The following is a 23,151-nucleotide window of genomic DNA, read 5'->3' as shown; positions in this document are numbered from 1 at the left end:
TATTGTTGCGTGCAATGTAAATGTCATTTTGTTTCAGCACCCAAAAAGGAGGGTCTGGAGTGCAGGGACTCTGTGCTGATGGAAGGAAGGAAGGAAGGAAGGAAGGAAGGAAGGAAGGAAGGAAGGAAGGAAGGAAGGAAGGAAGGAAGGAAGGAAGGAAGGAAGGAAGGAAGGAAGGAAGGAAGGAAGGAAGGAAGGAAGGAAGGAAGGAAGGAAGGAAGGAAGGAAAAGAAGGAAGGAAAAGAAGGAAGGAAAAGAAGGAAGGAAAAGAAGGAAGGAAAAGAAGGAAGGAAAAGAAGGAAGGAAAAGAAGGAAGGAAAAGAAGGAAGGAAAAGAAGGAAGGAAGGAGGGAGGGCTGTCGTTAGCCTGGGATCCATCCCATGTGGACAGTGCCTGTGGCAAGGGAATGTCCACATTGTTTAGTGGGGGAGATCTCTCTAAATGCAGTGCACAGTGCACATATGCATCCTGCTGCAGCCTCTGCTCCAGAGCAGGCACCAGGTTCAAATCTCAGAGGAGGGTGTGGAAATACCTTCACACTCAGGCTCCTGACACAGGAGGACAACAAACAGCCATAAAATTGGTGCCACATTCAAGCAGGTTGGTTTAACACTTGAATCACAAGGTCAGCAAGTCAGCAAAGGCACCACAAACTGCAGCAGAACCTCCTTGTGGAGGCTCTCACTCTGTTTTCCAAAAGATATTGTGCACACGTTTGTCTTGATTATACTAAAAATACAACACTGTGGGGTTGTGGCATCTTGATTGATTGCTTCCATGACATATTTGTTTTAGCATTCAGAAAATCCTTAATAAAGCATCTGCACACAAGCTGGTTTAATAATAAGGTTATTGAAAATATTTTCTAGCAGTTATTTCTAAATATTGATTTTTAGCTAAGTTAAGGAAACACAGAAAAAATCTGAATATTAAGTAAAGGTTGGCAGAGTAGAGCAATATCTTTTAAAGCAGCCATGATTCTGCCATTACTCACCTAATTTAAAATATAGTGTATTTTTAGAAAGGGTTTTTTTATTGGTTAAGGGTCATCTGTAAAACTCAAAAAATTATAATTCACTTTTCAATGCCAAGATCCCACTTTTTGCTCAGGAATCACAGAATCATAGGATAATTTGGGGCTGTTGGCCTAATCTGGGCATTGCTGTGATGTTTTCAACTGTGTGTCCAAATGTAGCTAAAAAATTCTTACATTTCCTCATTCTTTTTATTGTGTTTTATTGTAAGTGGTGCTTACAGAGGTCTCATCTTCCCCACAGAATACTGCAAAAAATGTCCCTTAATTCTTCTCCTCTGAGGGTTTTCTCCTGGGGTGTTGTTGTGTCAGGGCTTGGTGTGTCTGCTCCAAAGTCAGATCTCAGGATAAATTTCACTGGAACTGACTGACTCCAGTTGTATCTTCCTGCACAAGATTCCAGACATCCTTCAGAGCAATCTGTGCTCCCCAGTCCTCCTGACACAGTAGAAGTCTGATGGTTTCACTTTATGTAGCCTTAAAATAGACCTTGGTGTAGCTTTGGGCACAGCAGTTGGATTTCTAAAACTCAGAGGCGTTTGTGGCTGCAGGTTTGTTGAAGGGAGAATTGGTTGCCCAACTTCTCTAAGTTTTAAACATCCAGCTGTAAATCTCTCCTCATGAGTCTATCACCAGCTCCCATTTACGTGCTCTTTTCTCAACTTCATCTGGTTTCTCCAGCTCCTTCTGCTTTCCAGAGCTGAAAACACATTTTTTTAATAGAGGCGCAAAGCTAAAACAATTATTGAAAATCCAACTTAAATTGCAGCAACCCTTCAGCAAGACTCAAGAGCAGGTTTTTTCAGGTAATTCTAACATCTACCCTGATTATTCAGTTTTATGTGCTTCTGACACTTAATATATATGCAGAGTGGGAACCTTTATTTTTATATTGCCCCAGTAATTGCAGAGTTAACCAAAGCTGGTTCCTCCCCTTTCCGTGCAGACACACATACATCTGCACACTTTCCTAAAGGGGTTTTTCCTTTGATCCCTCCCCCCATCCACATAAAATTTCCCTCTGAGCCAAGACCCAAAATAACATTTTCCCCCAAAGTTACAACATTTATGAAGCAAACAAACAAACAAATTCTCCACAGTCAGAGTGGTGGCAACTCCAGCGAGTGCTCACAACTCTGACTGCACCAACCTACATATTTGACATCATTAGAGATGCAAACTGCAGGGAGCTTTGTGCACTCCCTACACACAACTGGGGGAGTTTATAACTGTAGGGAGGATCATATTTTCATGAGCCACATCAATTTGTAAATTGTGACTAGGCAAGGTTCACTCACTCAGAGTAAATCCACCAAAAGCACTACCTGGGAGAAGGCGCTTTCACGCCTCTTTTCTTTAATTAGTCAGAAGAGGGATGTGTTGCAGTGCTCTCCCACAAGTGCTGTTCAGCTTTACTGCCTAGTTCAGTCTTGTGCTGCACCCACTGTTAGTGAGGAAAGTTGCTTTTATGGTGCTTTAAAAGGTTAACTTTAGAATGCTAATTTCTTCTCATCCCTGGAGCCAGGTTGGACAGGGCTTGGAGCAACCTGGGATAGTGGAAGGTGTCCCTGCCCATGGCAGGGGGTGGAACTGGGTGAGATTTAAGCTCCCTCCCAACCAAACCATTCTGTGATTCTCTGATAAGACCCTGCAAAGGCAGACATAGCTAAAGGTAAAATCAGACAGAAGGTTGGAGGGAAGAAATCTCTCTCTGAAATTCTCACACCTTGGGAAGCTGAGTACCTGGGTTGTCCTGGGGATGTTGCTCAGTTGTGTGTGACCAGGCCCTGATTCTCAGGGCAGCATTCACCAGGTTTTGGTCTACAAATTGGATAGAATGGGCAGCCTCAAGATTGGGAAACAGAAACTAATCCAGTCCCAGTGGGAGACACTTTGATCTCAGGCAACCTGCCAGGCCTGTTGTTGTCCATTAACTCATCTGCACGAGGAGGTAAATGCAGCCCTGAAGTAGCAAATGCTCTTTTAAGAGGTTGCTGAGAAATCTCCTGTCCACATTTGTCTGCTTTCATCTTGCCCACTGATGTGCTGATCTGGGAGCGAGCAGAGCCCGGGATGCCCCCAGCTCCCGTGGGATGTGCCCGTTCCCCCAGCTCCTCGGGACACAACTTGGACTGGGCTGGCACAAACCTGCAGAGCTTTGGACAGTGGGAAAAGCGGTGCATCAAAGCAAACAGCAGTGAAATCATGTTTGGGTTCTCGTTGGAATGTCACAGAGTACCCTGTCATTTTGTTTTAGCAACTTGTCCTTCCAAATGCGCAGTTCGCCTTATGGCATGCCAGCAGTAAAAATGTCACTTACAATAATTACTTTTTGGTGAAAATGCTTGCTGACTTCCTACCTTCAAGCTGTTTTTTACACAGTGGGGAGATAATAAGAAATGACTTTATCCTGACTGCTCAAATGAACACTAAATGGAATTTAGGTTATTATTACTGCAGATAGAGGACTGTGTATTGAAATTTAAATAGTGGATCAGATAAACTACAGAGATTTGTCTCTGAAAATTATAGTGGATCCGTTTTTTCAATCCACTTCTCTCTGAAACTTAAGGCAGCTGTTGTCTGCCTGCTGTCTTTAGAACATAATATTTTTCATAATCCTTTTAGAGGCCCCTGAATACCTTCTGTGTTTTGCATGGTCTTCCTCAGCTTCACCATGTTCTGTACCTTGTTCCCCATGAATCCTTTAGCAGTTTATTAGCTAAGCCTGTGTTAGCAGGAAAGGTTGGACAGGTCACTCTCCCAGCAGCTCCAGGAGTGCAGGGTGTCTCTATGGATGGACAGATGTGCTGGGAGGAGAGACTGAGAGCAGGTTTCAGATTCAGATGCTCTAGTTCAAATCTCTGAACTTTGGATTTGGATGCAAAGCCAGTTTGCTGTCAGAGGTGAGGCAGAGTCTGAGCAAAAGCAGCAAACCTGCAGCTCTGAAAATGCACAGGAGAAGTTGCAGTGGAGGAATCTGTCTGTGCTGGCAGACGTGACGCCTCTGGGACTGGTGAAACCTTATCTGTGTCTCAGCACTGCTGTGTCACTGAATGCCTCCTTGGAGGGGAGACAGCAGCACTGGTGTCACGTCCTGTAGATGTCTCAGATCTTCTGGGGAGCTTGGAGCAGGTGACACCTGCAGGTCTTTGCATCTGAGATGTCCTGAGCTTCAGAAGGAGCCTCCAGCTGAAGATCTGAGCTGTGCTTCACCTGTTGGATGTGTCCTGTGGGCTTGGGAAGAGTTCCTGGGCATCACAGAAATGGTCTCCCTTGAGCAGTGCCCTGCAGTTCCAAATGCCCCTGAGCTCCTGCAGACCTGCTGATGCTCAGGAGAGGATCCTGCACAGCCTGGGGTTCCTCACACGCTGCAGGGACTCTGCCACATGGCAGGGCAGAGCAGAGGGAGGTGTCAGGCTGGGACTGTGCTGGGGGAGTCTTTCCAGCTGATTGCAGGATATTAGTGGCATAGCCAAACAGCTGAGGCTCCAGGATCCAGTACTGGGGACCTGACCCCAGCATGGGGTGGGAAGTGCTGGAGAAGAATAAGATCTGGAGTTCAGGAAAACCACCTGTGATCAATGAACTGGGACAAGAACTCTGATTTCAGACTGCTCACATTTTCCAAGACACTTTCATTGCAGATGCTATGGGGAAGGTGTAGGGGATGGATGGGACCAGAGCAGCATTTGGATTCATCCATTGTGCCAAGGAATGCAAGACTACAAAAGATTTCTGTGTTTGTGTAATTAAAGCAGGGTTAGTTTGTTATGGTTCTCAGCCAGGTTTGTAAAATACTCAGACCCCAGACCTATTTGCTGAATTGTTTCTAAAGTTAATTTAGTTTCTTACCAAATAGCTACTAAGGGCTGGGGAGGAAAAGGGCAGGCTGTGATGATGGTTTTTTTGCAGTTGGATGGTCATTCAAGCAGCAATTTTATATATATTATATATTTTTTTTTAATATATATTTTGTGAGAGAGAGAGAAAAAATGGTGTTTTAAAAGAAAACAGGAGATATTTATGTAATGTTGACTTTGTTTCCACTCATTTATACATCCTCCTTTTCAACTGTGCATCCCTCTCTAATACTGTAGGAAAAAACAAAAGGGAAGAATTTCCTGATTTAAGAATAATTCCCATGTGCTCTCCAGGAGTGACATGTCCCCAGGCAGGGATATCTGTGCTGGCAGACTGAATCAGGTGTATTTGTCTTTCTGGAGAGGCATTTGCCTCCAAAGTGTGGAAGCTCCCCTTCAGTGCAGGGCTCTCTCTGGGCTCTGTGATCAGCTGTGGAATAGCCAGTGCTCCTCTTTGGTTCTCTTCATGTCTTGGCCATCAATGGGGCCCAGTTCCACTTGCCAAACATTTCAGCTTGCTGGCCCATCTTTGCAGACATCACTTCTAGTACTTGATTTGCATTTTTGATTATTATTTTCCATGCTGCATATTTTAATATGCTCCATAAAATCACTTGGAAGGGCTTAACTTCCCTATACCCCAGACTTTATTTTGAATTAATAATGTAAAAAGTGCTGGTGGAACCTTTGCCCTTTCATGGCTCAGTTTCACTTACATTTTCAAAAGTTTGGATGATTTAAGTGCATTTCTGATGTCTTTGCATCTTTAATGGCATTTGTCAACACCAGCCTGTAACTGTGAGGGTTTTTTATCATTTAAAATGTCATGTTAAGCTGTGTCTTCATCACATGCAGGGTCTGATGGTCACCATCTTCCCATAAAGTCATTTTTGGGGACACCCTGTTCCCCCAGCCTCTATAAAGCTCAGGGCACCACTGATGTCTTTGGCTACCTGAAAGTGAAAATTTCCCAGGTTCTGCAATGACCTTGTCACTGGGGATGCTCTTGATCTCTCCAGCCCTTCCAGCATTTCATTTTTGAAGCTTTGGAGCTTTAACTTCACCTCTCATATTGGATGCAGGCTGTTGGAAAACAAAGCCCTTTGCTATAGGAAAGTTTACCTGGAATTTATGGAAATAATTCCATCAATAAATAGAGGCCATGGAGTTTGCAGGTTGTTCTGTAATACAGCTTTATATTTATATGGACAAAATGATCCCTTCCTCCTTAAACACAAATGTGAAAACATCCAGTGAATGTTACTTTTAAGAAACTGGATTGCTTTTAAGTTATTGTTATTCTTCAGAGCAAAAAAAAAAAAAAAGAGCAAGTTTTAAAGAAATAAGCTTTCAGTGTATTGTTTTCATTGGAAATGTTCAATTGCTGCTTTGGAAATCTTAATGTATATTTTTCAGATATCCTGAATTTGTGTCTTTGTCTTGTGAGGAACTTGAGAGAAATGAATACAGACAAATTATTTCATAAACCATGTGAAATGGCTGTGGATTGACAGTTAAATCTGGAATAGTGAATACAGTCAATTTTCCCCTTTGTTCTGTCAGCAGTCACTTGTACTCTAAATGTCTATTTAATTTTTTAAGTAGATTAACGGGAAATGTTTGCATTATTTGATTATTGAATTTACTGTCCCAAATAATGGATCTTTTCCTCAAATATTTATGTGATCTTGAAAATGTTTTTCCAGAAGGGAAAAATGCTAAAAATGAATAGGGAACATATTTTGAGTTATTTGTAGTACATGTACATAATGCCTTGCCTGAAATCACTGTACACTTGCCTTTTGGTGGGGAAAAAAAGCAGTTTGTCATCTGTACTGCCTTCCAAAATTAGATTCAGATAATCCCACCTTTTGGAGTAAATGAGCAGCAGATTGGTCTTAAAAATGAAATCCAAGTAAGCTCTTGGTGAGTGATATAAAAAATAAATAAGCTAATATGTGAGCAACAGAGAGCATCTCAGTGATAGATGATAACACAGATTACCTTTGTTGTGTTCATAATTAGGCTGGGCAGGGAAAGGAGAGGGAGAAGGAGGCATTAGGAAATGCTTTTGTTTAGTCCTGTGTGGTTGGGTTTGGTTTGGTTGTTGAGGGTTTTTTTATTATTTTGTCCTTTTTTCCCCACTCTGTGTGCATGTGGCTCGCTGTGCACGGATGAGGAATTGTATAGGAAATTTGCAGCTGCTCCAGTTATTCAGTAAGATTTGTATAAGCTGGCACAAGGGACAAAATTAGAGGGAAGTTGAACGAGTGCTGTGCAGTTTATTAGCTAGGCAGCCATAATTTTGACCTTGCTGTGGGTTAAAGGACACAGACCTGAGAAGAAATCTGTTTATCATGTGGGGAATTCATGGCATCCCTGACAGTGTACAGTGAACAAGATGGATGATCTGCCAAATTGGTCCCTCGCATGGGTGAATCAGGGCAAATTTACAGTACAATTCCTCTGCTGCTCCTGATACAGAAATAACATTTCCCAGGGTTTCTGTTCAGTTGTATGATGACCCAGGGTGAGCAGAGAGAAAAAATAGGATTTGTAGGATCCCCTTTACCTTAAAGATTTACATGCACCTCACTTTTTGTCTTCCTCTTTTGCATCTCTCATAAAGCACTAAGGAAAAAGTCCGATTTTTAGGCTTGAGAGTGCAACTTGAAGTGAGTGTGTCAGGGAAGCTCTTGAATGCAGCATGGGAAAGCTCCCAGGACCCTGAACAACAAACACCATTATTCTCTGCACTCTGCTCCTACTGGGCCTGACTTTTCCTGTGGCAATATTTTCCTTCAGCATTTGAGATTTGTTTCCATGCTGCACAGGCTGCATGCTCTGGAATGATCTGAGAATATTCTGGATAACAAACTCAAAAGCCAGTGAGGTTTGCTGGCAGCCACTGCCTGATGGGACCTGAAAATTCTCTGTGGTGGCACCACAGGGCTCAGAAAACTCTGGGCTCCTCCTTGTGCAGCTGAGAGCTGTGTGAGCCTCCTGCAGGCAGCTGGAGCCAAACCCAGGGATGTGTGAGGCTGGAATCCATGCCATAAACCCTGGCTGGGAGGCAGCAAGGAGGAGGAAGCAGCCCCACAGGAATGGGAAAAGCTGTGGATGGAGAATCACTTGTGCTCTTATCTCCTGAATGATTCTTGTAAACCACATTGCCTCTGTGTTGTTGCTTTAAAAAAGGTTCAGCCTGTACCCTCAGATGTCTGGAATCCCTGAATAAGCTCAGTCAGTACATTCTGTGAGAGATAAATTTATTGGGGGGAAACAACATTTTGTACAGAACCTATTGTTGTTGGCAAATTAACAGATTGGGAAAGCTTTCCTTTAAACCAAGTGTCACAGTAACAGATTTGGGTGTCTCCTGATCCACTCGGTATCTTTATGTTGGATTCTCAAATGCTTTAATTAATACAACATAATTACAAACTGTATTTTAATCTTGTTATTTCTGGACAAAGAGAATTGCAGAAATGTGATGTGTGTGATAAGAAACAAAATGAAATCAATAACACTCTCAAGATAGAGTTGTAGAAAATCCCTCATTGACAGAACAAAATAGTGGCTGAGTGAGTTTCTTACAAGAAGGAAGTTTAAACCAGTCTAGAATGGTAGCTTTAAAACCATCCTTATATAAAAATGTTGTGACAAGCAAAACTGAGATTTCCTGACCAAGGAAATTGCGTGCAAACTTACAGACTATTGCACTTCAGTTTTTCCTGATTTTTATTTGTATTTGTACATCTTGTCTTTAGAAGAAATCAGAGACGACTCAAGACAAAATTAGAAAATAATTCTTGTTTTTAAAAAGAGGCTTTTTAGTACCCAAGTCATAGCAAGTAGCATTTTGCATACTTAGGCATTTCTTTAAGTAGGTAGAATATAAATGAGGAGGAAAGTTAAATATCCTGCAATCAAAACATTAAAATTATGCTAAAGTGGGGACTTTTTTATCTTTTTTTAATTACAGAAAGTACTCCAAAGACTTCTGCCAGTTGCAGTCCTGCTCCTGAATCTCCCATGAGTTCCAGTGAATCAGTGAAAAGCCTGACTGAGTTGGTACAGCAGCCCTGCCCTGCCATAGAGACGAGTAAGGATGGCAAATCCCAGGAATCCAGTGAGCCACCTGCATCTGAATCCCAATCCACGACCCCTCTGCCGCTCTCAGGCCACTCTGCACTCAGCATCCAAGAGCTGGTGGCCATGTCCCCTGAGCTGGACACCTATGGCATCACCAAGAGGGTCAAGGAAGTGCTCACGGACAACAATCTTGGTAAATCTCTTTATTCTCATTTCTTGACCAAAATTGTGTGTCAGTGTTCGTGGTTTTATTGTTAGCTACAGTGGATGTGTATGAGAATGCCTGGGTTTGACTTTGGCCTAAGCTTTAATTTGCTAAAAAGATAACTAATCTTTTTAAACTGGTGGAAAACTCCTTTCAGATCGTCACACTCTACTTCAAATCCCATCACACCCTCGTTCTTCCTAAGCTCTGCTCCTGGCTCAGCGGCCAGGTACTGCTCCCACCTCCCAAAAGAGTCCAGCAGGCTGTCAGGACCCCCAGAACCCCAGAGCAGGGAGATCTCCCCTTGGGAAAGGCTGTTTCCCCCACACTTACAAATTCCAGACCCATTTTGGGTGAAGTAGAGGAGCCAGCACGGCTGGAGAGGAAAGTGCACCACAAGCAGGAGCACAGAGTGCCTGCAGAGCTGGGAGGGAAAATCCAGCCTCAGCTGAGGTTTAGATGAGCCTGAGATAAGTGTGCAGGGCCACTCAGTTCTTCTGCTTAGACATGTGCAAAGCTCAGGCTGCTGTTGCCTACAGGTGGGGTTTTTGGCTTTGCCTTCAGTGTCATGACTGTTTGGAATAGTCACAGGGAATAACCTGATGTGAGTTTGGGAAGTCCTCATTAATTCTGTCACTGTGCCTCTAAATCACTGGTTCTTCATGTCTTTAACCTTTGCTTCCCTGCCAAGGCTTTGGGAAATGTTTGTGGGATCCTTTGAGGGCTCTGGCTGTGCCAGTGTTATCTGCTCCTGCTGCTGGGTCTTAGCAAGGGATTCATCCCACCTACATCAGGTGTTCAGGGGAATGGCTGGTGCTCCCCAGGAGCATCAGTTTCTCTTCCTTCACTCCAAATAGGACCTAAAGTTTAGATTTAGACTGATGAGGTTATTTATGTGAGAAGAATTTTATCCATATCATCTGACCATGATGACTGTGAAAGTAAAACTCCTCTGTTTTAGTATGTGGGACACAGAATAATGTGTTATTTCCTTAAAACATTTTTTAAGGGGGAAAATACTGGCATGGGGGAGGACCCAAGTTCTCATTTAACATCATTTGGGGGGAAAAAGGAAATGGCCCTGGTCACTGACAGACCCTGAATGAGATTGTGTTCCACTGAGCCCAGCAGAATTCCTTGCCCATGCCTTGGCTGGCAGATGGTGGTTGCTTGTTCGGTGGAGATAAGGTAGAGATAAAGCCCCAAATCATGGTAAGGGTTTGCAGATCCAAGCCCCTGGTTTTTGGGCAAAATGCTATTGAGTGCTGTACCTGCTCTGGTGTTCCAGAGAGGTTTGAAAAAAAAAAAAAAGTATTTTTGTTTACATTTGCTTTGATGCCATTTTTACTTAGTCTTTTTTATTTCCCATGATTTTTGTTTTCCTACAGTGTGGCTGACAAGCCTAAAAAGCAGCAGAAGAGCCAGGAAATGTGCCCCAAACTCTGCATTAGGTGTGGAACCAGTTTCAATGTCTCCTTTTGTGCCCTCAGTGTGCTAGTGCACCAGGTTTTCTGGTGCACAGGTTTCTCTGCTTTAGGCCACTGGGCCTTGTGAACCTGTCACAGGCAACTGGTGGTGGCTGAGGTGTCCCAGTGTCACCAGCCAGAGACCACAGCTGTACAAAACAATTCAGACTGAGCTGGGTGGGTCTCTCCTCCCCTCACCAGTCAGGGGAATGGCTTCAAAGTGAAGCAGGGTAGGTTCAGAAGGGATGTTAGGGAAATTCTTCCTGTGAGGGTGGGGAGGTCCCAGCACAGGGTGCCCAGAGAAGCTGCCCCATCCCTGGAAGTGTCCAAGGCCAGGTTGGACAGGGCTTGGAGCAGCCTGGGACAGTGGAAGGTGTTCCTTGCACTAGGAGCTGGACCTGGGTGATCTTTAAGGTCCTTTTCAACCCAAACCATTCTCTGAAGGTTCTGTGCCTTCACACTGAGATGCTGCTGATGTTCTGAGCCCCAAAAGTCAGAGTATCCTCAGGGGTTCCCTGCTGGGCTCACAGAGGGAAGCAGATGCACTCAGCTGTTTGAGGACAGGGAATATGGGCATTTTGTAGGAAGGATCAAGACTTTCCATGAAAGATCCATTAGGATCTACATCAGTGGGAACGGGCATGAAAGGTGGGGAGGAGTTTTAGGAAACCTGTGCTTAAAAATCTTGCTGTTATTAGTGGTGCTCTGCTGAAGATGAAGCGGGATTCGCCTGCTCCCTCCCAGGGAGGATTTCTGACACCTTCCCCCTTAGCTTGGGAGTCTTTCAGGTGTTTTCTCCTGTCCTGCCATATCCTGACATGAAATAAACAACACAAAACATCTTTAGCTTTGTTCTTAACACCTAGAGAACATGATGTTACCTCCTTCCACATTTGCATTTTTAATTTTTAGGCTGTAGTTTAAAGGTTCATTTCCTTCAGCAGCACTGCCAGCACTGCTCATTCCCAACCCTTTTGCAAATCTGTGCCCATATTCCTGTTCATGTGGCAACACAATAGCAGATTTTTAAAGTGGCTGTGTTATCTTGTTAGTAGCTGGCAGGTTTACAGGGAAATGGATGAGGCCTTGCTGATGTTTTTAAATACAAACAGGGAGCAGGTTACCCCAGCAAGACATGTGATAAAAACATAAAGATAAAATTGATAACATTTCCCCTGAATTACCTCTTTTGTCCGATTTTCCTGATATTGAGGGTAGTGGAAAATCACTTATTACTCAGGAACTTGAGTGAATTCTGAATGTAGGTTTCTGTTCAGTCTGTAGGAGCTGTTTTCAGGGCTAGTTTTAGAGCTATATTAGCAGAGTGCCATGTTTAAGCTCTGTTCTCCTTTCACCTCTCTGCCTCTCATTATCTCAGCTCTGAAAGCTTTGCAGACCCACCTGCCCCACACACCTGAGTGGGATGTTCTGCAGCTTCTGACTGGTCCCATGTTCCCTCCTCTCCCCATGCAGGCAAAAAAAAAACCTCACCAGGGCAAAAATCTTGGGATGTTTCTGAAGAGAAAGAGGAGGGGAATCTTGGAGTTAAGTGCAGCGGATGGGTCTGTAGAGCAGATATTTGCCATGAGCTATCTGTGTCAGGATCAGGGAAGGCTGTGAAGGGCTCCTAAGAGGTGCTGGTGCTTTTGCAGGTGTGGGCTTGTCCTGCAGAGCTGTGGGGTCAGAACCCCCACTCACCCCATTGTCCCTTAGGGATCTGTTGGTTACCACTGGCTACAAGTGCTGGGATGCGGAGGGAGAATGTTCTGTTGTGTGTTAGTGAGGGCACTCAGCAGCTGCAGATCAGACACAGGACCCTGAGCCCCAAATTTGGGGGTTATGGAAAGATCTTTGGGTTACCTTGAAATCCCATGACAGCAGCACTTGGATCTTAAGTCCTGGTGACTCAGATGACTCCAGGCTCTCCTGTAGCAGAAGTTGGTATCAAGGCAGTGCAGCTGAGGAAGAACACTGAACTGAAGGGGGTTAGAAAATCAGCTGTGTGGTTGGGTTTGAGCTGCACAGGCATTTTCCTCAGTCCTTGAGAAGTTAGGCTTTTCCCATATAAAATCACTGTCAGCACTGCACATATGAACACTTTACATTGTCAAGCATTTGCAGATTTTACCCTGCCAGATGACAGCATTTTGTTAGAGAACTAAAATTAACTATTCTTAATTAGAAATACTGTAGAGATTGTAAAACAAAAATTGTATTGCAAATTCTGATTATCTCTAGTGGGTAAGGCACAGTTAGATCCCCACAGATAGTACAGCACAGAAATTCCATACATGTTTCTGTGAGGACATTACTGAAGAAGGAGGTTCATTGCTCTTGGTTCACTGATTGCTGGAAATGTTTGGATTGCCCTGTTGGAACAAAGCTGTGGCACTGCCCCCCTGCATAAGAGCTGAGTAGCCTCACTGCTCTCACTAGTTGCCTGCTTAGCTGGAAGTTCAGTTTATTTTTCATCTCCTAATTTTATTTTTTGCACACTGTTTCACTGTAAGGTCCCGCTCCCCAAACAGCTCCTCCCTTTATCCCAGGCAGATCCTGAGGATTAAACTAAAGCTCAATATTTACCCTTCTAGTGGGGGAGAGAGCATTTATTCTCCTAAATGTTTCTTCTGGGTTTTTGAAGCAGTTCTGAAGTAAGAATAATTGAGGAATGATCTCGTGTTCTTTGCCGTGTCTCAGCTGAGCGAATTCATGCTCTTCTCAATTTCCCATCAGGTCAGCGTTTGTTTGGGGAGACAATCCTGGGGCTGACCCAGGGCTCTGTCTCAGACCTGCTGGCTCGCCCCAAGCCCTGGCACAAGCTGAGTCTGAAGGGAAGGGAGCCCTTTGTCCGCATGCAGCTGTGGCTCAACGATCCCAACAACGTGGAGAAGCTGATGGATATGAAGCGCATGGAGAAAAAAGGTAACGGGAGCAGAGTGCTGACTCACACCTTCCACCCTTCAGCCTGGCTTTAAAACCCTCCAGAAACAGTGGAGAGGCAGCATTGATCCACTGTTACGAGGCTTATGCAAAAGGACTTCAGCACAGCTTTTTTTGGAGCTTTTATTTGATGCTTGCTCAAGCAGATAGGTCTCAAAATAAAAGGAAAACAAACACACAACAAAAAGCCGACCCCCAAACCAGCTGCTGGGGAATCATGGCTGTTTTCTCCCATAGATTAATTACTGAGGCCCTGGTGTATCACTGATAACTTGCCTTACCAAATGAGAAATGTGGGTTTGGGAGCTGGCTTTGGGTTATTAGTTAATAGTGCTGCAGCTGGTCACAGATGTTGGGCTGGAGGAACTGTGCATTGATTCCTGGGAAAGCTCCTTGCCAGTCCTGCACTGATGGCTGCTGGGAGGAGAGAAAAATTCAGCCTTTCTAAAAGGCTATTGCAGAATCATGATATTTGTAGCCTTTATAGGGAGGGGTAAGGTGATTGTGTGTTAATAAAATAAAATGTGTGTTATGCTCACATAAAACAGGGTCGTGGGATGGACCTGTGAGTGCTCTGAGTTGTTACTAGGTATCTTAGTAGGAAGTACATCCTGCAAATTTATCCAGCTCTCTCCATTTTAAATTCATCACTAAAACCCAGTGGTTATTCAGAGCCCTGTTTTTAGTATGTTCATGTGATTTTACAAGAGAGACTCATGGGCTGCCATTATCAGCAGTTAACTAATTAATGATATATACATCTCTGGAGCTACCCCTTAATGATATTAGCACAGACATCATTAATCGTGTACACTGAAAGCTCTGCTGTTGACTGATGTTCTGAAAGCATTTACACATTTGATCAAGAACTTGGTGATTATATTTAAAATTGCAGTGAGGGAGCTTCTGGGAAAATTGTAGTCTTGCAGGCTTTTAAGAAGAAATTCAAGCCCTTGTCACAGTAACCAGTATAAAATAAAGCAGTGCAGTATCTTAGCACGTGTATGATCTTCCATGGGGAGTAAAATCCACTTGGGTTTCCCACTTACAACTGTAAACCAAAGGGAATCATGAGGAGTTTTGCTGTATTAGAAACATGGCAGGAATAAAATTGTCAACTAGCTGGATTTTTATAGCCTCGCAGAGAATATTGCCCACAATGCAGCAAAATAAAATAAAAATAATTTAAAAGTAGTACTGACAATATCCTTTCAAAACAATTTTCTGAACTGGATTCTTATCAAATAGTGAGCAATACATATGGTCTGTAGATGGCATCTGAATAGAGATAAGGCCATAAATCATTGAGACTCTGCTCTGAGCTTCTGAACTGTGCAAGTGCTGTCCTCAGAGCAGTCTAAAGTGAATTCAACCCTGTATTTTCTGCAAAATCCTTTCATGCAGGTAAGGATCCTGTGATTTAACCTTTTAAATTGCTCCAGAGCCACATTAAGAATTTAACTTTCCCTTCAGCTAATGTCAGTTAAAGAACAATGCGACTGGGTCTGCTTCCAGTGAAACATTATTATCAATTATTTCTCTGCCACATTTTATTAAGGGAGTAAATTAATAATTATGATAAAGGTGAGCTGCATATCTCTCTTTTTTTTTTTCTGTTCCACCAGTCTGAAGTTTGTGCTATAAATGTCCCTTTTAAGAGGTTCTGAAAATCTGCAATGTACACTTACCAACCTCTTTGGAGAGAGCTGGAGCTTCATGCTCACCAGGCTGAGACATTTGCACACCTTTCCTGCCTTGGAAATATTCATTCCTCTCATAACCTCCAGAGTGTTGGGCTGCTGGAGCATCACACTCCTCACAGAGCAGCACTGCTGTCAGGAGAAAATTGAATTCCCTTTATTTCCCCATTATTTCACTTTTTAATAATCTTGTTCAATACCACATAAGATAAAAATGATATCAAAAGGGGCTCTGTTTTATCTCAGTGGGCAGCTGTGCAGTGGTGTCTGTGGCATCCATAGCTGGGCACACAGGATTGGGGGGGAAAAGGTGTAACTCAGCCTCAGACACAGATCCAGACCTTTGCCTAAATTACAGCTGGGTTTCCTTTTTTTTTCATGTGTCTCCTGAGAAATGGAGACTGGTCACAGACAAAAATCAAACTTCTCCAAAAATAAAGTGTGTTTGCAACTTGCATTCCAGTTTGAGCCTTGCTGTCACTGCAAATGTGCTGAATGATCTCCTTACGTTGTCTGCACGCAGCACATATGTTTAAAAATAAAAATAAAAATGGAAAAGCTTTTAAAAATGTCATCTAAGTTTCCAGAGACCAGCATTAAAGCCTGAAGTCTGAGTCCTAGTTCTGCCTTTGGCCCAGTGGAAATTTGTCCTGATAGTGGATTATCCTCCAGAAAACAATTGTTCTGACAGAACAGTGGGAAATCCTCCTCTTTATTTGTATTTTAATGAAACATGTGCTTTTATATCATTTGTTCCATTCACATGAGAGCAACCCAGCTCAGCCAGTGCACCTTGTGTGATCCCAGTGTGAGGTTACAGGAGCAGAGGAAGGAATGACATTTTTCCCAAGCTCTCAAAGCTCCAGATTGTCCTTTGCTGCTTAAGACAGGAGCTCTGCCCTGCCAGAAATCCTGTGGAGAGCAGACAAAGGGAGATCCAGCCCATCCTGATCCCTGTGTGTCTCATGCTGACTCAGTGACCTGACCAAATTCCAGAAGCTCCAGTTAGAGGTGGTCTGAGCCCCTGTCCCATCTCCCATGCCAGGTTCTGGTTTGTCTCTTGGCCCCCTTGAAGCTGCTGCCCGTTGCTGAGGTGATAGATGTTGTCCTCCAGCCTCTTGGTTCTGCTGTGCAAGAAAACAAGGGAGCTTTGGCTGGAGTTTGCAGGTCAATGCAAGTTGGAAATAACACCCAGGAAGGAGTTTTGAGATTAAACACTTTATAGGAATATGAGATTATCTTGCTGGAATGATTAATTCCATGGTTGACGGTTGTAACAGTTCCTTGAAGACTACAAAAATAAGGCCAATGGGTCACCTTGAAATAATGCAGGTTTTTTTCAGTTTTACATCTGTTTGGAACAACCTAAAGAGGTGGATTTTTAAAGGAGATTTATTTAAAAAAAAAAACCACTTTGTTTTTTATGGTTATTTCAAACGTGTGCAGGACTGTATCACGTCAGAGTGATGGATCACGAGCAACTCACGTTGTGTTCCATATCAGTGATCTTACACAGTAGGCAATCCTCAGGTAATCTGTCATATTCAAGAAAAACAAAATGTGGGCCATGCAGATACCCCCAAAGGTTACAGAGTGTGTTCAGAATTCACTGCCATGATAGTAAAGCCACAGTGCCAAAGGTCCCACTGGAGGCACCATGGAGAGGGCAGGGTGCTGGAACCCACTGGAGCCAGAAAACCCAGCCAGTCCTGGAGGGAGCCCTGCCAGGAAGCATTGGCTGGGGTTTGAACACTGCAGTTTATTTGATTGCACTGATTTTTTATTCACTGTGCAGCCTCAGCCTGAAGGCACAGCTGTGGGGAGAGAAAAATTGAATTTTTGAAGAATTTGGTTGCTGACCAGTGTGACTGGCCCCACAGTGTCCCTGGCTCTTGGAGATTTAATGCCTCCTGGATTGATGTCAGGCTGGTGTAATCTGCACCTTAATACCCAAGGTTATCAAATTTTAGCTCTTGAATACGTAAACTCTTAAATATCTAGAAGGTATTTAACAGCCATTAAATATTTTATTGACAAGATTCATCTATATTTGCTGTTTTCAGCATCCTCATTAGCAATGCTTGTGCATGATACTGCCAGGTGCAGTAAATCCCACCTCTCCATGCCCAGTGTAAATCAATCAAGTCAGTGACAGCCTCTGCTGGGACTCCTTCCTTGTGGAATTTGCCAGGATAATTCACTCCCAGTCAGGGAGGAAGGTCAGTGCAGGATCACAGGCTCCTGCCATCAGCCTCACCGAGCCCATCAGTGCAGGGAGAGCTTTCTTCAAAGTGTCTGTGTTTTGGAAGGAGCTTTGTGTAGGGGAGGAGGGTGCTGGGGGCTGGTTTTCTTTCATAACCTGTCACTGGCACAGCAGAGAGCTGTAGGGAAAGGCAGCAAAAGCCTGATGGTTGTTCAGCCCATCCCTGGCATCTCCGGGCTCCAGGCGCCATCGTGTGTTGGAGATGGCTGGGGAAGGCTGGGAATGCTGCAGCTCCAATTCCACACTCATGTTTTCCTTCATGTCAGAGACACCTCCATGTGCACCTGAAGTGTTTTAACCACCAAACCCCTTTCAGTCAAAACGAAGCACAACTGTCCCAGTCAGGGCCTTACGTGGGAGTTCACTGCTCTTGGAGGAGTGAATCTGAAATGAGTCGTGTCAACTGAACCCTGTCATTCGTGTCCCACGTTCATTGTAAAGGCAGAAAACTCTGGCAGGTTTCCAGCTGGCTTACCCTCTTTTCTTCTCTTTCTGCCTCTTGCATCCTCCCCTCCTTTGGTCTCTGGTGGTACCTCATCCTTCCCATCCCCTCCCAGCAGCCCATCCCTGCATCCTCCTGTGGCAGTGTTCACAGGGGTCCCAGGATGAGGGAAGAGATGAGGATCTTGACTCCACGTTCAGAAGGCTGAGTTATTATTTTATTATATATATTATATTAAAAGAAAATTATATATTAAAACTATACTAAAAGAATAGAGAAAGGATTTCATCAGAAGGCTTGCAAGGAATAGAAAAGAATGGTAATAAAATCTTGTGACTGACCAGAGAGTCCAAGCCAGCTGGACTGTGATTGGCCATTAATTAAAAACAACCACATGAGACCAAAGATGCACCTGTTGCATTCCACAGCAGCAGATAATTATTGTTTACATTTTGTTTCTGAGGCCTCTCAGCTTCTCAGGAGAAAAGATCCTAACAAAAGGATTTTTCATAAAATATGTCTGTGACACCCACCTGCCATCTCCATGTTTATCCCTACGCTTTCCTCATCCTTCCTTCTCACAGCAGCAAGTTTACACCCAAGTTAAAAAAACCCTGATAGATAAGAATCCATTGATTCTGCACTTGTATTCATCCTGGGCTGACCCACTGTGCCTCTCTTTCAGCCTACATGAAACGGCGGCACAGCTCGGTCAGCGACAGCCAGTCCTGCGAGTCCTCGTCCGCTGGCATCGACTACAGCCAGGGCGCCAGCCCCCAGCCCCAGCACCAGCTCAAGAAGCCCCGGGTGGTGCTGGCACCAGAGGAGAAAGAAGCTCTCAAACGAGCCTACCAGCAAAAGCCATACCCATCACCAAAAACCATTGAGGAACTCGCCACACAGCTCAACTTGAAAACCAGCACCGTGATCAACTGGTTCCACAATTACAGGTGAGTGACCTCCCAGAGCCCTGCTCCCGAGGGAGGGCTTGGCCTGGCTTTGGCAGGTGCTGCTCTGCCTCAGCAGACTGTGTCGGGTGGTTGTGCAAAGCAAGCAGCTTTGACAGCAGGGAGGTTCTCACTAACACAGTGCTAATGCTCCAGACTAATTTTAAGTCATCCCTGAGGAGCAGCAGTACTCACATATTGATGTGAGTAGTGCTTTTAAACAGAAAGTCTGGTTTTTGGGGTGGGCGTGGATGTAGAGATGCCCACTGATGAATATTGATAAAGGCACTGCAGCAGGCCAGGCTGCTCTGCGTGACTCACATGTGCACACGCACAGACACGTGTCAGGTGTGTGGTGGGTGTTGTCCCTGGGTCACTGGGTGGGGGGAACTTGCAAATGTCCTTTATTGGATGCCATCAGCATTGCCCTGCTTTCATTGTGTCATTTTTCTGCATCAGAAGAAAAAAAAAGGATTTTCTTTTAGGTCTCGAGTCACCGAGCTCTGAAAATAGGCACGGTGTTTGTGCTGTGGTTCTGGGAAGCTTTGTGGAGTCCTGAAGGACAGAGAGCCAATAAACCTGAAGTCAGATGTGGCCACAGAGAGGGATTTTTACAAGGGCCTGGAGTGCCAAGACAAGGGAGAATGCCTTTAAACAGCCAGAGAACAGGGGTAGATGGGATATTGTGAAGAATTTGTTCTCTGTGAGGTTGGGGATGTCTGGCAGAGGGTGCCCAGAGCAGCTCGCTGCCCCTGGATCCCTGCAAGTGCCCAAGGCCAGGCTGGACAGGGCTTTGAGCACCCTGGGATAGTGGAAGGTGTCCTGCCCATGGCAGGGGGTGAAACAAGGTGAGCTTTTAGGTCCCTTCCAACCCAAACCATTCCAAAATTCTTTGGTTTATTTCATGGGTATGATTAAATCATTGAGTCCCACTGAAATAAAATGTTGGTCTGTTCAGTTCCTCTCTCATTTGAGGAGGAACCTTCTCCACATTTGAGCCCCTGAAGCAGGGTTTGGCCTAGAGACAGCAATAAAAACAGACAAGGCTGGAATAGCACATAAGAATTATAGGGATTTGAATAAACATATTATCAACTGTGCTTGGGATTGGAAGTCCTAATTAATGCAGCAGACTTTTCTCCAAGAAATTTGTGCTAATGAATATTGAACAGGTACAGTTAAGCTACCAGATTTAATACTATTCTGCTCCTTCACTCGGAGCCAGTAATGTTCCTAATTAGTCCAGATTGCTAAACTTGTTTGTTTTTAAAAACTGCTAACATTTAAAGGGTAGTTTTTCACTTTAGCCCTTCTCAGCTTATACCAGGGAAGTTGCTGAAGCAAAAGCAGCAGAGTTTAATGAGCTATCTCAAAAATACTATGCACAATAGTTAAATAATGTTTATAGTAAACAATGCAAAATTTTAAAAAATCAAGTAATCATATTTACACTGAATTTCACTGCCTTGAATTCAGTACAGATGCAGCCTCTTTTCACTGCTCAGAGTTCTCCAAATGCAGGCCTCTTCCAATTCCCACTTGCAGGCAATTATACACAAGTTGGAGGGATGCCTATGAAAATATGTTCCCTTCGGCCTGACAGCAAAATGTGCTGTTCTCACTTGGGCAGACGAGCGGGAGCGCTGGTGGCAGGTGTCACCTCCCTCTGGTGGCAGGTGTCACCTCCCTCTGGTGGCAGGTGTCACCTCCCTCGTTAGCACGAGATCCCTCCCTGCCTGGGCGTGTGATGGGTGCCTCCAGCCCCACCTTGCCTGGGAGGAGGTGCTGACAGCTGGACACAAAATCAAACCCTGCACAGGGGTCACAGGCCACACTTAACTTTATTTATCTCTTTCATACTCTCCTTCAGCCATTTCTTTCCCAAACTGAAGAGTTTTTTATACAGAAGCAGTTCCACATCCCTGACCATCTGCTTGTGCATTAATACTAATTTTTCTGTAGCTTTAGATAAGGGAGGGCACAGATTTGGACAGGTTTGTCTTGCTGTCTCTTGGGAATCCTGTTGCAGTGATGCTTTTCCTTTCGGATTCAGCCCAAATCTCACTTTCCAAACATGGTTGCTATAGCAGGATCTACCTTTATATCCACCAGATGGAAAGTCAGCATTAGCATTTATTTCCTGCAGCAAAAAGAAACGCTGGAAAAAAATATCCTCAGCAGGCAAAGAAATAATTCACTTCAGAATATAAATGGGTATAAAGGATTTTGACATGTCTGCAAACTTCTCCAAGTCTATGGCTTTGCATTCATTCCAGTCACAGAGCTCTCAGAATATACAATAAATATCCCTTGCTTTGCACTAGTGAAGCACATACAGGACACATCAGAGTTTGAGGCTCTGATGTCTTAAGAATGGTAGAAAAAAGCAGGAGGGATGAATTTCTATCCCACTTCACCTGTGGAAACTGGCACATAAACTCAGTATGCCACAGAAATTACACTCCAGATGCATTAGGAATGAAACCAGACTTTCTAGAATTGTAATCCAGCACTCTTGGACCCTAAATTCTGAGTGTGTTTTTCAATGAACTCTACATAGTGCTGGTGTTGATGTTGTGTGAAGGCTTGTCTGGGGAGCTGCAGCAAACACCCAGGAGATCTCTGATGTTTTGCATTCCACTGGTGAAATCCAGCAGGGTGTGTGGATGTCCAGGCCAACACCTTCCCCAAGAGGAATGCTCTCTGGAATCCTCTAGCTGCTGTCACCAGGTCTTCTTTACCATAAGAATTTAATTACCATGTTAATCAGGAGCCAGACCAGATTCCAGCAGCAATATATTGGGTGTGAATGCCAAGGATTTCCACAGACGTGGGTTTGATGTTTGTAGGGCTGTGGTCAGATTCTCAGTGAGGTTCAGTACCTGCTGGAGCTGAGGTATTTTAAATGCCATGCAGGCACAGAGCTCTTACCAGCCTCCTCTCCTGACTTGGGGAATGTTACAGAAGCACCTTGTTCTGGATCAATGTCCATGCAGGGAGATTTTAGGCATAAACAGAGCCTGATAATCAATGTAGCAGGATGCCTGCAGTTAATGGTAATAGAAAATTAATGTTAGCACCTGTGGGCTTCTGTTAGGTGAGTAATATTCTCCTAGGGAAAATTACAGACCCCCTAAATCCTTCAAAAGCGTGGAGTCAGCAAGTACTGCTGAAATACTCTGTTGCATTTCAAGTAAGTCAATAAGATCAATAGCTTCAAAAGCAGTATTCAGGTGGTGTTCTCCATTTAGCTGAATGTTTTTCCATTGTGTGCTGTCTTCCACAGCACAGTTAAGGGAAAATAGAAAATCCTTACAGCTATCAGTGCTGGGACAGCATGTCACTTGTGGTTTGCAGGCCCCTTGGCAGTTCCCTGTGGCTGAAACCAAGAGTTTTTTATCTTCACTCTGAAAATTAGTAAGTTCTGGTAAATTCTCCCTAGGCCTGTGGTCCCATCCCTGACCCTGGATCACTGGGGCTCCCTCTTGGTTATAAATTAGGACTTAAATGGTATTCATCACTTCTCCCATGGATGCAGCAGGACAGAGAAAGGGTAGCCGAGAGCATAAGGTTTTTCTATAATTTTTTCTGTACTTGGGAGGATTTTGGGAACTCCTAAACAGAGAAGGAAGAGGGAGGAAGGCCTGAGTTAAATGGGAGAGGTGGTGTGTTTGGGGTATCCTTGCACACCAGGCATTTCCACCCACACATGGAGTGCAGTCATTCCTATGAAAGGCACTGCTTGGCTTGTCACTATTCATGTTCTGAATTTGATTTTTTAAATAAAAAATGAGGCAAAAGTCAGACTAGCTCATAGACTGGCAGCCTGTCACAGGCTGGGCTTTCTCACAGTGCTTTCAGCACAACAGGCTTGGTTTCATCTTCATTTCTCCTTGCTGACCAGGAGAACACCAAGGGGCTTTTTCCTGGTTTATTTTTTTTTAGGCAGACTGGCTCATTTCTAGTAGAAATCTGAATTGGTTTGTGTTTACAATCCACGTTATTCTGGATCTCCTAGAACTGTATTCATATTTTTTGTTAAAAACAATAACTTCTCAGCAGGGAAGTGGTGGAGTCCCCATCCCTGGAAGTGTTCAAACAACAGGTCAGTGCAGCACTTGGCAGTAGGGTTTGGTGGTACTTGGTTGGAAACTGGACTCAATGGTCTTGGAAGTCTTTTCCAGCCTGAATGATTCC

The 23,151-nt window shown here is 44.1% G+C and overlaps 1 protein-coding gene across 2 annotated transcripts in view; it reads left to right on the top strand.

The window, feature by feature from the left end:
* The window catches only part of CUX1 (cut like homeobox 1), a 267,458-nt gene that overhangs the window by 211,273 nt on the left and 33,034 nt on the right, over positions 1 to 23,151 (top strand). Inside the window, exons 21-23 of one of the 2 annotated variants that reach the window (XM_084219334.1) lie at positions 8,882 to 9,184; positions 13,396 to 13,584; positions 18,693 to 18,957. The exons of the other annotated variant lie outside the window; for it this stretch is intronic. Coding sequence (XP_084075460.1) covers positions 8,882 to 9,184; positions 13,396 to 13,584; positions 18,693 to 18,957 — 757 coding nt within the window. The remainder of the gene's footprint in view (positions 1 to 8,881; positions 9,185 to 13,395; positions 13,585 to 18,692; positions 18,958 to 23,151) is intronic. 2 annotated transcript variants of the gene reach the window in all.

Source organism: Fringilla coelebs (genome assembly GCF_963513975.1).
Source record: "Fringilla coelebs genome assembly, chromosome: 20".
NCBI lineage: Eukaryota > Metazoa > Chordata > Aves > Passeriformes > Fringillidae > Fringilla > Fringilla coelebs.
Note: the sequence above shows the minus strand (reverse complement) of the source record. Positions and strands in the feature narration are given on the sequence as shown.